The following is a 14,029-nucleotide window of genomic DNA, read 5'->3' on the forward strand; positions in this document are numbered from 1 at the left end:
AAAAATAATCGATCTCCTCCCTGTTCTGCATAATTACTCTGCTCAGTCAGAAACAGCCACTCAGAACTAGCAGTAATCAGCTAGCCGCCATGCTATCAGGAAGTTTTCATTCAGTAACTCAGGATTGTTTATTGTAATGGATCCTGTATTTGCCTTTGAGTGTAACGTTTTATACTTGAATTTTTTTGGCAATGTTGAGAGGTTTTATTTTGGCCCTTTGCATTATTTAGCCTCTTCAGAGCCTCCATATGTTTTCAGTCTGTTAAAGATAGTATTATTGATAGCAGTACAATTTACACAATTCCTGTTTTGTTTAGTTTTCTTCTTGGAAAAAGTTATTAAAAACAAGTTTTTGTCTAAATTAAGGTGAATTCATGGTTCCTTTTCCACATAATGTAATCGGTAGTGTTTGATAAAAAAAAAAATTATTATGTGATCGGTGATTGGTGATCAGCCCTCATGGGTGATCGGTATCGGCAGAAAAAAAACCTGATCGGCACATCTCTAGTTACTTCATTAACTAATACACCGGCCAACCGGGAACACAGATATACTTCATCAGCGCAGGCAGAGCCGGGCGCTGGGCAGCGTGCTGAGATGGAAAAGCTGCACAAACTGCATATTTGTGATCAAAGATGCAGTTCTTTGATCACAAATATCATTCTCCCCGCTCACTCAACGCACCTCTGAAAGGGCGTCTACAAGTTATTCCTGCAGTTCACGTAGAGCTGCGCAACCAGAGCTAACCAGAGTGGTGTTTAAACTCCTACCTTGATCAAAAACTCTGGAAGGAATCATAATTCCTCACAGGGGGTTGATGTAAATATGTATGGTCAGGCTGACCTGTATGGACACAGGCTGACCATGAAAGGAGGCGCACGCGATCCGCGCCAAGATAAACTTAATCCAGCTACTGCAGCACGCGAGGCAACCCGCAGAGGCGCCAGCGGTGTGATTGGTCCAGTTTTAACTGCATAAACTAAACCTATTGTTAGAGATTTTTTGGTATTATCATTTTGTTATTACTTTAGTTCATATTCAGTCTAATGTTCAATTTAAAGTGTTCTCTTCCTTCTGTCTGTATAAACTGACCTGGAGGCCCCATCTGCCCATTTGTCTTCATGTGAAACAGTTAACTGTGTGTTTCCCAGACCTTAAATTACGTTTCTACAGGTGCCTTCTTATCAACCGGAATACTCCCTATCTTAGAAACTGCCTGTGTTCAGTAATATTTTGTCTCTGCTGTCTTCTTTAGCTATCCTCCATGTTTCTGCTTGATAATAAAAGACAAGCTGTAACCAAAGGTCTTCAGACGCTCAGTGAACGGCTTGGAGGAGCAGTTTGCCGAGTCTTCTCCTTTTGCAAAAGCTTGGTCATAAAATTCATATACATTATCTGTGGTTCTTTTAATGGAGGTTCGAGAAAAATACCTATCACCTATCTTCAATAAACATATTTTTAGGATTAAATCTGCTCCGCCAGTGAAGCGCTCAGAGCAACATAAGACGCTTGCAATAGGCCACCAGGCCTATAATATGCTGGGCATATATGGGCAAGGGTGTAGATCCCATCTCATTATTGGGTGGGACCATAAACAGGGAATTTTTTAAGAGCAATTTTGGAGGGGTCGGCAAAGTTACAGTAAAATGTGGTTTACGTTATTTTTGTTCAAGTTGCACCATCAAAAATAACTAGTAAGTAGCAATTAATAAAATTATTTTTCTCAGTAAACAACATGTTGAGACCCATAGAAGTCAAACTAAGATTAAAATGCTGCTAAGATATGAGTTTGATTCAGAGTCACAAATCTAATCTCTGCTACACCTTTAAAAAACGCGAGGCTCTAAATAAAACGTTTTAATAAGTAACTCCATCTAATAAAATTTCTCATAAATATTTATTTATTGCAGTGGTTTTCAATACAAGTCATGTGTTATTTAAATTATTATTTAAGTTGCTTTAAACTTATTTTTGGGGGGATTTTTTCATGTTACAACCTATAAATATGTAGGAATTGAATATTTTGGAAGTATCATAACTTAAACTTAAAGGTCAGCACCAGAATTTTCTAGAAACATATTGAGATTTTATTTTGTGGTTTTAAAGGGTCTTTAGGGGCTTATTCCTTGCAGCACGACACAGGAATGCTGCAAGGAATTCCTGTGTGCCCCTTTTATTGGGCATTAAAGGGGAGAAACTCATGATGTGGTCACCACCCTCCTCTGACCTCAACCCTATTGAGAACCTTTGGAATATCCTCAAGCAGAAGATCTAAGGGTTCATATCAAGATGCAGTTCATATCAAACAGCAGCTCTGGGAAGGTATTCCGACATCCTGCAAAGAAATTAAATCAGAAACTATCCACAAACTCACAAGTTCAATGGATGTAAGAATTGTGCAGGTGATATCAAAGAAGAGGTCCTATGTTAACATGCAACTCGGTCTGTTAAGATGTTTTACATTGAAATAGCTTTTGATTTTAGTACCTGTGACCACTTAATGCTGCATTTTCAAAGCGTGACCGTTTGCAGTTCTTTATAATCCATAAAATGTTTAGAAAATCTGCTGTGCAATAATAATTTAGAACAGTGCAGTTTGAGTTTATTTTTGGAAAAAATACTGTTCTCATTGGGAGGTTTGTTCAGTAAAATTTGATTTATACTGTAATAGTTCATGACTTGAAAATTATACTGACCATCATTTGCATTGACCATTTAAGAGAAAATATCACTTGCATAATAATTTGGAACACGGTGTAATTGAAAGGTTGTGACTGTTAGGCTGTGAGCCATCAGTTTAGTTGAGGAAGTAGTCAATCACCATCACGATAGATCCTTACATGCAACGACCAAATGCAAATATGAATGCACACATAGCACACACCCAAATCCCACTTTCCTGACCTACTGGAAAATTGTGGGTATTTTTTTGTAATATAAAGCAGCAAAATTTGTTTTAAAAGTCCCAGTTTGCAGCAGTTGTTGCCTCCCAAATTGAACGCCATGTAATCTGTACTCCATCCAAGCTCCATAGATAGAAAAAAAAGCAGTCTTGAGTTTTGTTACAAGTTCTCCAGAAAGTCAGCACTCCTCATTTGAACAGGTTTTGGATTACCCACCTCTCCCATTGTGTTCTCCACTGTTCTGCTGACTCTACAGTTTTGTACCAGATACAAATAGCACTCTTTAAAGGGAAAGAATAATAACTCTCACCATCTGATTGATGGGAAATTAGGCAGGCAGATGAATTAGGCAGACACTTGTTCTTTTACACAGTTGCTTAATTTCTGTTTGTCGTGCTGATTTGCATTGGTCCAACGAGATCTTTTCAGCAAGCTCCAAGCAGGTGTGCATCAATGCTAAAAATGGAAGTTCAGCATGAATTTATTTTTGGCACAAATACACGCTCTTCATCTTCACTTGGTATGTCTTTTAATACTTAAGTTCAATGTCAAATTCAAGTAGAACACCAAGAACAAGAGCAATTCATTTGACTAAAACCCATTGTCAGTTCGCTGTGAGCCTGTTGGAATGCTAGTTTTGGTTGAAAAACTTATCACAGTATAAGCATTTCATATTGGTCAATATCGATAATTGCTTATATAGATAATTGTTAAATTGATTATGGATTTGTTTTTTTCTTTTAAATACCTAAAATGGTGTCAAAGCTGTGCTGTGACGTTTCCAGTTTTATCCAATTTTCACTCCACATTTTTTTCATTTTTAAGCAACTATGAGGCACAGTGGAGAAAACTCAGGTTGTTGCCAGGTAACCAAAGAGTGAGTGAGTTAGTCGATGCCACCAACCTTGCTTAAGTGAGCAGCAAAAGTCTTTCCTATGCCTACATCTCCCAGAATGCTGTGCAATTCTGGATTGGAGTTCAGTGAATATTCTTTTGAATATTGTAATATTCTCCTAAAACATCCAGATGTAACGTTTTAGTTGCGTAACTTGGTTGACTCGCTCCAAGCCAGTTGATGGAAACATGCTTAATTTCAGTTCTATTTTTTCAGCAATATTTCAAAAGTTTCCTAAACATTTCCATTATAATTGGATGGAAAGAAAGCCAATGCTTCTGCTTTTATTGTGGAGGCAACATACAAGGTCTAACTCAGTAGGAATCAAATGATACTTCCTATGTGTCAGCCAGGAGCAGAGGGAGGAGATTTGGATAATTCTGTGTACAAACTGCTCATGGCTCTGCTTTGTTTTACATTCATGCTCGTATGATACCAGATATCCCATCTTGACTCCTGCTTCATGTCTGGTCCTAGCAGTGTGATGGTTAAGTGGCTTATTGAGCTGCTGACAGCAGCAGCCAGGCTGACTTCCAACACACAACTTATTTCAAGTCTTTGATTGCAAGGGTGGCTGCTTTCTGTGAGTGAACAGTGCAGTACAGTGAGCATACTGCACATTACCCAAGATAAACTTTGACCAAAAAGGCCCATTTGACACTGTGAATGTAATCTGGTCATCCTTTAGAAAAGTGATCTCCCCACACGTGCAAACATCTGCAGTAATAAAGTACAGTTCAGCTTCATTCTTTCACCACAGACTATATTTGGCTCTCCATTTTTTGTCTGTTTCCATGGTAATGAGCATTGCACCGTGTACAGCTGGAGCCCCGGGTATTTTCCAGAAGTTGAAATGACAGAATGGCTGCCCCTAAAACCTGAGCAAGCTTTTCCACATCAGTGTGGGTTTGTGAAGTGATCATTTCCACTCCACTGAGTCCAAGAATCACTGTCTGTTAATCACTGGCCTAGTTTTCCCTTCCTGCCAGCCTGTCTTGCCACTGAACACAAGATCCACAGTCACAACATCTGGACAGGGTTTCACTTAAACTGCCAATGATTTCAGGGATGGGTTTTTTGCAGGACAAATGATCCAGATGGGTTATTGACTTTGGTCATGTAGTGCTGGAAGAAAAATATGAAAGAAAAAAAAATTACATATCACAGTCAGAGATGCTAGATGATCATTTTGCGTTGTCATTTTGACTGACAGCACAAAAACCCGTCATATTCCATTTTTACTCGTCAAATTAAAATTGATATTGACATAGGCTATTCAGTTGCATTTAATTTTTATGCGGTTTAATTAACATTCAGCAAGCTGCACACAAATCCAGATTCCATCACACATAAAGCAGATGAACACAAACAACTTTTTCTCCGTGGTGACAAACACCACTAACTGTGGCCCCAATAACTTATAATAAAATAAACGACTCCACTTAAGTTATGGGCACTTCGCCTGCTTGGGTCTGAACGCACAGCCTCACAATGTCCTCCTGGTTCGCATCTGGAGCAGAAATCAGAACTAGTTCATCAGAAGCTCGAGGCTGAATTAAATCCAACATATTACTTTTAATCACGATGTTACTGCTTTTGTCCACCATTTGAGTGGCGGACTCAAATGATCCATTTCACCATTTTTTTAGCTTTTGTTCCTCCTCTTAAGAGATGGGACAATTGGAACGTTTCAACTGAAGATACAACCAGTGTGTTATAAGCCTGGCAGCCTGCCAGTCTTTATACTAGCCCCCTCGCCAGTCCAAACGTTGCTTGTTTTTGTCATTAGAAAAATTAATAATCCAAAAAATAACTTTTTTTTTTTTAATTAATTTAAACTGGATTGTAAGCGTCTCCGTTGCTCTAGCGGAGCAAATTTATTCCTAAAAGTTAAGGTTATGCATGTAAAGCCGGGAGAGATTTAAGTCATCATGCAGTGCCGGTCCAAGGCTGTATGAGGCCTGAAGCAGAATTTGTCTAAGGGGCCCCTTTTGCTACTAAAACCATCAGCACCTCTATCAGCTTCTGCGTTAGATTTAGTGAAATCTAGAAGATGAGGAATAGTTTAATTGGTCAACATAAAAAGCAATAAGTTATAATTGCAGTTTATTAATTTGTATTTCTGAACAAATAGAGCTGAAATTCAAAAATTTAACTCACAGCATCAGATTGCAGCTATTGTAAGAAAACAATTTATGAATATTGCTCTTTGAATTTTTACAAAGTAAACTTGCCAGCTCCTTAAAATCTTAGATTTAAAAGTTAAACAATGCAAAATATTTTATTTTATGTATGCTGAAACCATTAAATCAAATTTAGCAGCATTGATATTTCCAATAAATAAATGTTACATTTATATATCTGTGGTCTGTGTTAAAATATTAGCATTTATGGGTCCCTAAAGCCCTGGGGGGCCTGATGGAGCCACTGACTTAATTTGGATGAAACAGAAGTGCAAATAATTGATATTCATTTTAATTGTAATTTTTTTTTATTTATTATTTTTCAGTCTAACTGTGGGTTTAAATTGCATTTTACTAGCAATGTTTTCCTGTTACTTTTTCTGTCTACTTAACATCTTTTAATATAAAAACACGGTAGACCCCCCTCTGCGCCCCGACCACCAGACTGAGCAAGTTTTCTGGGGGAAACCCTGTGGTCCACTTGATAGTGCGATTATGCATTCACACCTCATACCAGGCCAACAATCGAGTTGGATTAAAACGGACTGAACATGGTTGGTGTGAATGCACCCTAAAAAGCCACAAGTTAGTGCACACATTTTGCTCTGACATCCAACATTGCTCATCTGTGCAAAAGCTACATGATTCTCCATTTCTCCACCTACAGCAAGTGCGGGAGGTAAAACATCAGCTTTTAGTCATTGTACTGTATCCATTTTACAGAAAAGAATGAAAAACACAAACTGTTCTCAGTTCTGACCCAAACCAGGTTTCTAAGACCGCCCGAGATTACTGCAAAAGCAGGTCTGGTGGTCTTGCACAGCTCCTCCAACTTGTCCCCATCAGCTACCATCAGCTCAGCGAGCCAACCATTGGAGCACAAGATGGATGGAAACAGTCATGGCAACCAGCACAGATCAGATTTCCCCTCCAAGTTTACTACGAGATGGTTCAGCCCTTCTCAGCCCAGCCGCATGAATCAAATATTTTGCTCTTCGTCATGCAGCTGCTAATGGTGGGAGGATATCCCCTGCTCCTTTGAGACTCTGCACACTAAAGCCAACATGTGCCCACTGAGCCAGTTCCTCTCTGTGTGAGGGTCTGCAGCAGGTATCAGTCAGCAGTGCAACACTCAGACAGCAGGGAGCTGTGCCCATGCTGCACACCTAATTATCAAAATAAAAAGAGGGAAATGGTGTGAACAGACGCTCACTGCAAGAGAAACAAACCACTCCACTGTTCTGCCAGCCGCTACCGCTGGCATCTGCGTGAGTCAGACACTATTTGAAGAATGAGTCACACAAAGCTCGACCTGTTGCTGTGGATGAAGGCAGGGGAAGTTTAAAAAAGGAAAAGAAAAGTGAATTTACAGCTGAAGGGAGTGAGCTGTGGTTAGACTGCAGCTGCATTGACTTTCTGCTGCTACAGACATGATGAGGCTGCAGAGGCGTGAGAAAGCCTGTGGCTGCAAAGAGGAAGTTGTTCTGAGGGGTGACGCAGCTAAAACGTCTTCCCGCTGAGACGCGGCGCCTGAGGACTTCTCCTCAGATGCTAGTTTCTTACCCCGGGCAGACAGCTTCTTGGTGTTGATGATTTTGGCAGCATACTCATGTCCTGTGGAAATCTTCATGCACCTCTTCACAACAGAGAAAGCTCCCCTGCAGGACACAAAGAGTTGCTGGTCAGAGGTTGTGTGATCAAACATTTGCTGCATGCTCTGAACTCACATGGACAGGCGCTTCCTTGTTTTCTGGAATTCTATGGAAACGAGATCCTGAAAGACTGCATTCAGCGCTGATGGGTTAATACTGTATTATATTAATTAATCACTGATTACATCAGTACAATAAAGTAGCAAGTTTTATTCCAATCAATTTCAAAATATATTCATTAAAAATAATTCTTTATTATTCCCAAAGAAATTAGACAACCGAATAATAATGTGAAGTAGGCTTGGACCGGTTACTATTATATAGTGGACTCGCGCCTGTTTGCGGTTCAGTATTTGTGGATTTCGACGATTTTTTCATATACCTCATGTCAGATAAATAAAACACAAAGTTGCAGATGTACTTCAAACACTATTAGCTGGTATTTTCATAGCAGCCAATACAGGTTTGTCCAATTGGCTGCAACCCAAAGAGTGGCGATCAAAAATAATTAAAAAAAACATGGATATTGGCCAAAACACTGTGCATATTACAGTATATTTGGGATTTTATTAAAATATGCAGAAATAATTAACTTGCAAAGTGAGCTTTTATTGTTACAAGTTAATTTTCTAAACTACAGAAAAGTTGTTAGAGAAGTTGAAATGTAAAAAATTGGACTGATATATGATGGCAATACAGCTGTTATGTTAGATTTACCAATGTTTTGACTTTTTTATCCAATTACCCGATTAATTGTAAGAATAATCGATAGATTATTTGATTACTAAAATATTCATTTACAACAGCCCTGGATTATATGTTGCGCAGCCCTAAACATATATGCTGCTTACAACTTTCTAAAACCTTATTTTCCGTGATATATTGAACCCCCGGTATTCACGGTGGTTAGAAACCATAGTTGCCCTCAAATAGCTAAAATCTGTGGATACTAAATTCTTTGCCACCCATTGGTTGCGACTGGGATGATATGAAATTTATTTTCCGGTATTTTCAGTAAAGCTATGCATTAGCACAGCCGCCCGCAGTGTTCAGTCTATCTGCTCACCTGTATAAATAATCCTGCCGCGCTCTGAACCAGCAGCTCCTAGAGGACAAGTACTCCAAGCATCGCTCCCGTCATTTTAAGGATGTTTATTGATCCCGCGAAAAACAACAAAAACCCAGACATTATCATGAATCAGTAAAATCCTCCCAGGCCCAACTTGAAACCTGGACATTATGCTGCAACACTTAGCTTTTGTCAACAACTCAGGCGGAAGTGAGAGCACAAATAAAGTCTCGGCTGGAACACAATGCTCTAAATAATAAAACATAATATAACAAAGTTTCGAGGCAGGTCAATTTTTCTCGAGGAATTTTAAGGTACTCGAATCGTTTCAGCCCTAATATAATCACCATAATATTGGGGTGCATCACACCAGCTGTGTTTAATCTGCAACTCAAGCTTATTTGCCTAAAATGAGGCAGGAGGTGTGAATGCATAGTCAAACTCTCTTTTTTCCCCTTTATTTAACCATGGAGATCTAGATCTCATTTTCAAGAGGGACCTGGGCAGAAATCTGCAACTCTGACCAAAAAAGCAAGTTCTGGTCCGCCTACAAACCCAAAGTAAATTCTGGTGCACTTTAGACCTGTGAATCCCAAGCCTCCCACAGGCCAAGTGGACTATAGATCAGGGCATTTTGGGCAAATATAACCAAAAACAAACATGTGGTTCTATCGCTAGCAGGAGAGATGCTTTGTGGAAGTGGAGGTTTCTAATATGGGTGACATGGGCAAGCGTCCAGGGCCCCCCACCCTCCATCAACTACTTTGTTGGGAATGTCTTATGTGTTTAAGGGGCACGCCCTTAGGGTGGGAAGGGTGGAAAAACCAGGACCACCACTGCTTCAAGCTACAAACACTAAAATCTGATGCAACTCCATTTTTGTTTGCATTTCGTGAAGATGGAAGTTGTGCTCGGTGTCTTGTTCAGTTGTCTGCATACCGTCTCCCGTTTTGGCCGGTAAACTACCATATTTTATCCCTTGTCCCATCATCTTCCATTATTATTCTGTACACCCTTGTCCCTAGCGAGGTGCCTAACTCCAGCGAACGTCCCGGACAAGAGGCGGGGTTCACCCTGTTTGCCAGGGCAACACAGAGACAGACAGGACAAACTGTCACACACACATCTAGGGAGAATTTAGAGATTAATCTGACAGTCATGTTTTTGGACTGTGGGAGGAAACCGGAGAACCCGGAGAAAACCCACCATGCACAGGGAAAACATGCCAACACCATGCAGAAAGACCGGGGCCGGGAATCGAACCCAGAACCTTCTTGCTGCAAGGCAACAGCTCTACCAACTATTATAATATAAGAATTTCAAATAAGAATTTCTGGACCTCTCTAAACTGAATTGAGTCTCTAGCCTCACAAGCCTGCAGCAGTTTGGGAAGCAGTTCTGACAAAGTTAGTGTGACAGCAGGATAAAATAACATACAAAAGTATTTTTTAGGTGCACTTTGCGAGTTAAACTTTCAAACTTCTATCCTGTTCATATATTAATTTTCATTGTGAATTCCAAACATACTGAATCGCAATTCTGAAGACAAAGCGAAACAATAAGCAGTTCCTTAGAAAGTGACCTCTGACCCCAGGCAAAAGGAGCTTCTGATGCAAAGGGCAGAGGTTGGAGAACCAGCCTCCAGGTCTGTCCTGATCCAAACACCTGAGTGGCCGCAAACAGGTCAGGAGGCGAGTTTTCAGCTCAACTCGTTCACAGCTCCAACATGTTCACGTTCCAGAATCGGAACAGAAACGTCAGATTCAAAAGTCCTTCTCTGATTACGTGAACTAGAATAGAGCCGAGTTAGGAGTGTCCCCAACACCTTAAGAGACTCTAAACCGAGATTTAGCGAGGCGTCCTGCTTCTGTAGGTGGTTCCGGTAGAACTCTGTACTGTACCACCCAAAATAATGAACACAACTTACTTTCCCAGCTCCTCGTACAGTTGGTACTCATCAGTGAACCTGGTGCAGGTGGTTGAAGCCATGTTGAAGTGAGCGGGGAAACTGAAAGCTGTCCTAATACTCTGGGAGTCTTTCCCCTCCGCGTCCTGTATGTCACCTGGTCCTATTTCGGAACCGCCGCCGCCAAAGAAAAGACAAGAAATACAATTAGGTTGAATGAGTTGCGGCGCAATCTCTACTCCCAGTTCCAGGTTCGTGGACCCCCCGCCCCCCCCGGCTTTCACAGGGACGAAGCGACCTGCTGTTGTGGCTGTTTCTGCGCTGACACTTTGGATCCGTTCAACACAGTCAAGACTCACTCACACACCTCCCCATATCCGGTACTGACCCAGCAAAATAAAAGCACACACGGAAGAACATTGATACTCAGAGCTGCAATAGGACCAGGCCCGGCGGCATGGGCGGGCATTGGGGACATTGCCCGCCCACAGAATCAGCCATGCCCCCCCTGCCCCCCCGCCCCCGGACTGGAAGCTGTTTGTTGTTTTTGCCTTAGAATGGCCAACTCTCTGTTATTCCTATGTCACTTTGATACACTAGGGGCTTCCCCACTTCCCATATCTGTGTCCTCTGTCACTATTTTCAGCAGTTAACTGTTTAATCCGTTGTTAACACGTCGCAACCTGTTTTGCAAGCGCAAAAACAGGTTGCGCAACATGAACCCTGAGACGCTCACGCTGGGTTTACACCTGTGGGACAGCGGCGGAGACCTGCTGCTGCTGAGCACAGCTACGCAGGAGCTGAAACTTGGCAGCAAACCAGCAAAACGCAAAGAACTTTGCAGTTCCCCCCCAAACTAACCGACTTGAGTTGAGTAAAGCAGTTGGATGCAGGTAATGTTAGCTAAAAGATGACTAGCTAATACCAATATAGCACGTTAAGCTTGTTAACAAGTAGCCTGTAGTCTACTGATGTTGTCTGTGTTCAGCTTAGGGCTGTATAAATAAATCGATTTGGCGATATATATCGACATTTTCCGCCCTCAGAAAGTATCGATTTTTCATTCGCGAGTATCGATCCGTTAGGGTCCATAGCCTTATAGCTCTTTTTAACGTCGTAGCAAGACTCCGCCTCCCTCAGTCTCACTTTCAACTTGAGCTTAAAGTGCACATTATAAACTACACACCAGTTTTTAAATGGTGTTAATAGACCAAGTATAACCGGAGTTATGCTAAAATTAGTAAACCATATTTTTCTGAATGTCAGAGAAAATGTCAAAAGCGCCACCATTCCCCGGTTTTTCTGATTATATGAGAGGGAATGAGCTTCCAAACGTACAAAACGAAACGAAACATTAGATTAGTGGGGTTTTTGGAAATGTAAAATCTTCAATAAATGACGATGGGCTGTATTTTGTTGCTGAGAAACGAAGTAAAGTTGCGCAAGTAACCATGAAAGAGAAGCGGAACGGAGAAGCTGCTCGAACGGAGCAGCTGCAAAAGCAGTAAGATCGCGAAATTAATGCACATTTCGACTGGTAGCATTCACTTCGTAATTAGTTTTTATCTTAGCGGTTTCTGCTCTGTATATAAAGGATTACCTGAAGAATGAACATGGGTTGATGATATCAGCAGGAAGACTAAGAAGAAAAACCCGCAGCCGGAATCCGCGGCGCAGTGAGGATTTCCATGGTAACAATGGCTGATCGATCAGTTTTATTAGCAACAGACAAAGAGTATCAGAGACTGAGAGAACGATGAGATCCTGGTAGTCTGAGAGGCAACTACTCAGAGATCCAAGCAGGGGAATAGCGGCGCTGCGTAGCTGCAGGGAGTCGATCACTACGGGGTCAGGCGGAGCCACGACTTTAACAGTTAGTAGTAAACAGTTTACAGCCACGGCTAACTCCGGGAGCCAAGGTAGAAAAACCTTTTTTCCCATAGTCCGAAAGACTGGATTTGTGGCTGCATTTTTACTCCAAAATGCAGCCACAGTGTTCAAAAGAAAAAACATAAGTGCAGTCATTTGCATATTGAGAGTCTACAGAAGCTGATAATCTCCCCACTCTGCTCCTGGATTACCGTTTAAACCTTTGAGTTTTATGTCAAATACACATGAATTAAATGACAGAAACTAATTCTCTCACTGCATCTTTGATTCATTTTGTCCAGCTGCAGACTGTTAGACTGTCCAATCAGATTCAGGTATTGTCTAGTTGGTGATTTTAATCAGTTTTCAGTTAACTAAATTCAAGTCTATGGAACACAAAATGTCACTAAAATCACTGTCCTAAAATCTTTCAAATTGTAAAAATGCACTGAACAGTATCGAATTGTATCGCTCAACAAATATCGTGATACATATCGTATAGTGACCAGAATATCATATATCGTATCGTGAAATTATTGTATCACTACACCCCTAGTTCAGCTAGGCAGATTCATTTTGTCCCCCTGTTAAACTCGTCTGGAGCCGGGGCTGACCAGCATTGGAATCATTTTTAGTTAATTTTACTGTAGATTCAGTTGATTGTAATGTGTTTCACAGAGGAACAAAACTTTACGTCTCTTATTACCTGACAGGATATGGGTTTTCTTGGCTTTTTAAACAGAGGAAAAAACGCTCTACTCAATAGTTATACCTCAATATAACTATTGAGGTATATTTTAGAAAGACAGTTACTGATTACACGTTGTTTTGAAATAAATATAAAAACTATTCCATTTGACCTTTACATAATTCTGGTCTTAAGAGAGTTTATCAAAAATCCTATCTTCACTAAGCGTTCCCAAGTAAAAAAAAAAGTATACTTTAGTATACTAAATTTTACCATACTTTAATGTACTTAAACTGTACTATTTTGGAACAACTTTTTTTGTGCTTAGTATACTTTAACAGTATTTTAATAGTATTAAATTACAACTTTTAGTATACTTAGTATACTTCAACATACTTTTTTGGAACAACTTCATGTTATACTTAGTATACTTTAAGTATACTTTTTTTATGTAGTATTCAAGAGAAATGTTCCAAAATATTCCATATTTTGAGTGTACTAATTCTGTCATAAAATTATATTAAAAATATACTTTTAATATATTTTAAATATACTACTATAATGTATTTAAATTACACTTACTTTTGTTTTGATTTACTGCTATTTCTAATAAAGTACAATTTTAATTACTCATGAAATTCCTATTTTCCTATTTTGTACATTATATGCATAACTACACTGCAGTATTTAAATTGTTTTAGGCTACAATTACACAGAAAGATTAATTACACAAGATGTTCAAGGTAATTAAAATATTTTATTACCGACATTTTAAAATTGTCCAGTTTTACTCACAACTTTATGAACTTTACATAAATTATCAGTTTACACATCAAAAGTGAACACATGAACATGAAAATTTAA

General features: G+C 39.9%; 1 protein-coding gene across 13 annotated transcripts in view; it reads right to left on the reverse strand.

Annotated features, from left to right (window-relative positions):
- LOC103480087 (calcium/calmodulin-dependent protein kinase type II delta 1 chain) overlaps positions 1 to 12,309 on the reverse strand; it is a 108,831-nt gene extending 96,522 nt beyond the window's left edge. For 7 of the 13 annotated variants that reach the window (XM_017310420.1, XM_017310419.1, XM_008434857.2 and 4 more), the window contains exons 1-2: positions 10,630 to 10,980; positions 7,545 to 7,639 (exon numbers count right to left, since the gene is read on the reverse strand). In XM_017310420.1, coding sequence (XP_017165909.1) covers positions 7,545 to 7,639; positions 10,630 to 10,691 — 157 coding nt within the window. In that variant the 5' untranslated portion in view covers positions 10,692 to 10,980. Of the gene's footprint in view, positions 1 to 7,544; positions 7,640 to 10,629; positions 10,982 to 12,208 lie in introns of those variants that run through there. The other 6 variants (XM_017310418.1, XM_008434852.2, XM_008434855.2 and 3 more) reach the window with 4 other exon arrangements.
- Between the last annotated feature and the right edge of the window lie 1,720 nt (positions 12,310 to 14,029).

The sequence above is a fragment of the Poecilia reticulata genome, linkage group LG18 (assembly GCF_000633615.1).
Source record: "Poecilia reticulata strain Guanapo linkage group LG18, Guppy_female_1.0+MT, whole genome shotgun sequence".
NCBI classification, from domain to species: domain Eukaryota; kingdom Metazoa; phylum Chordata; class Actinopteri; order Cyprinodontiformes; family Poeciliidae; genus Poecilia; species Poecilia reticulata.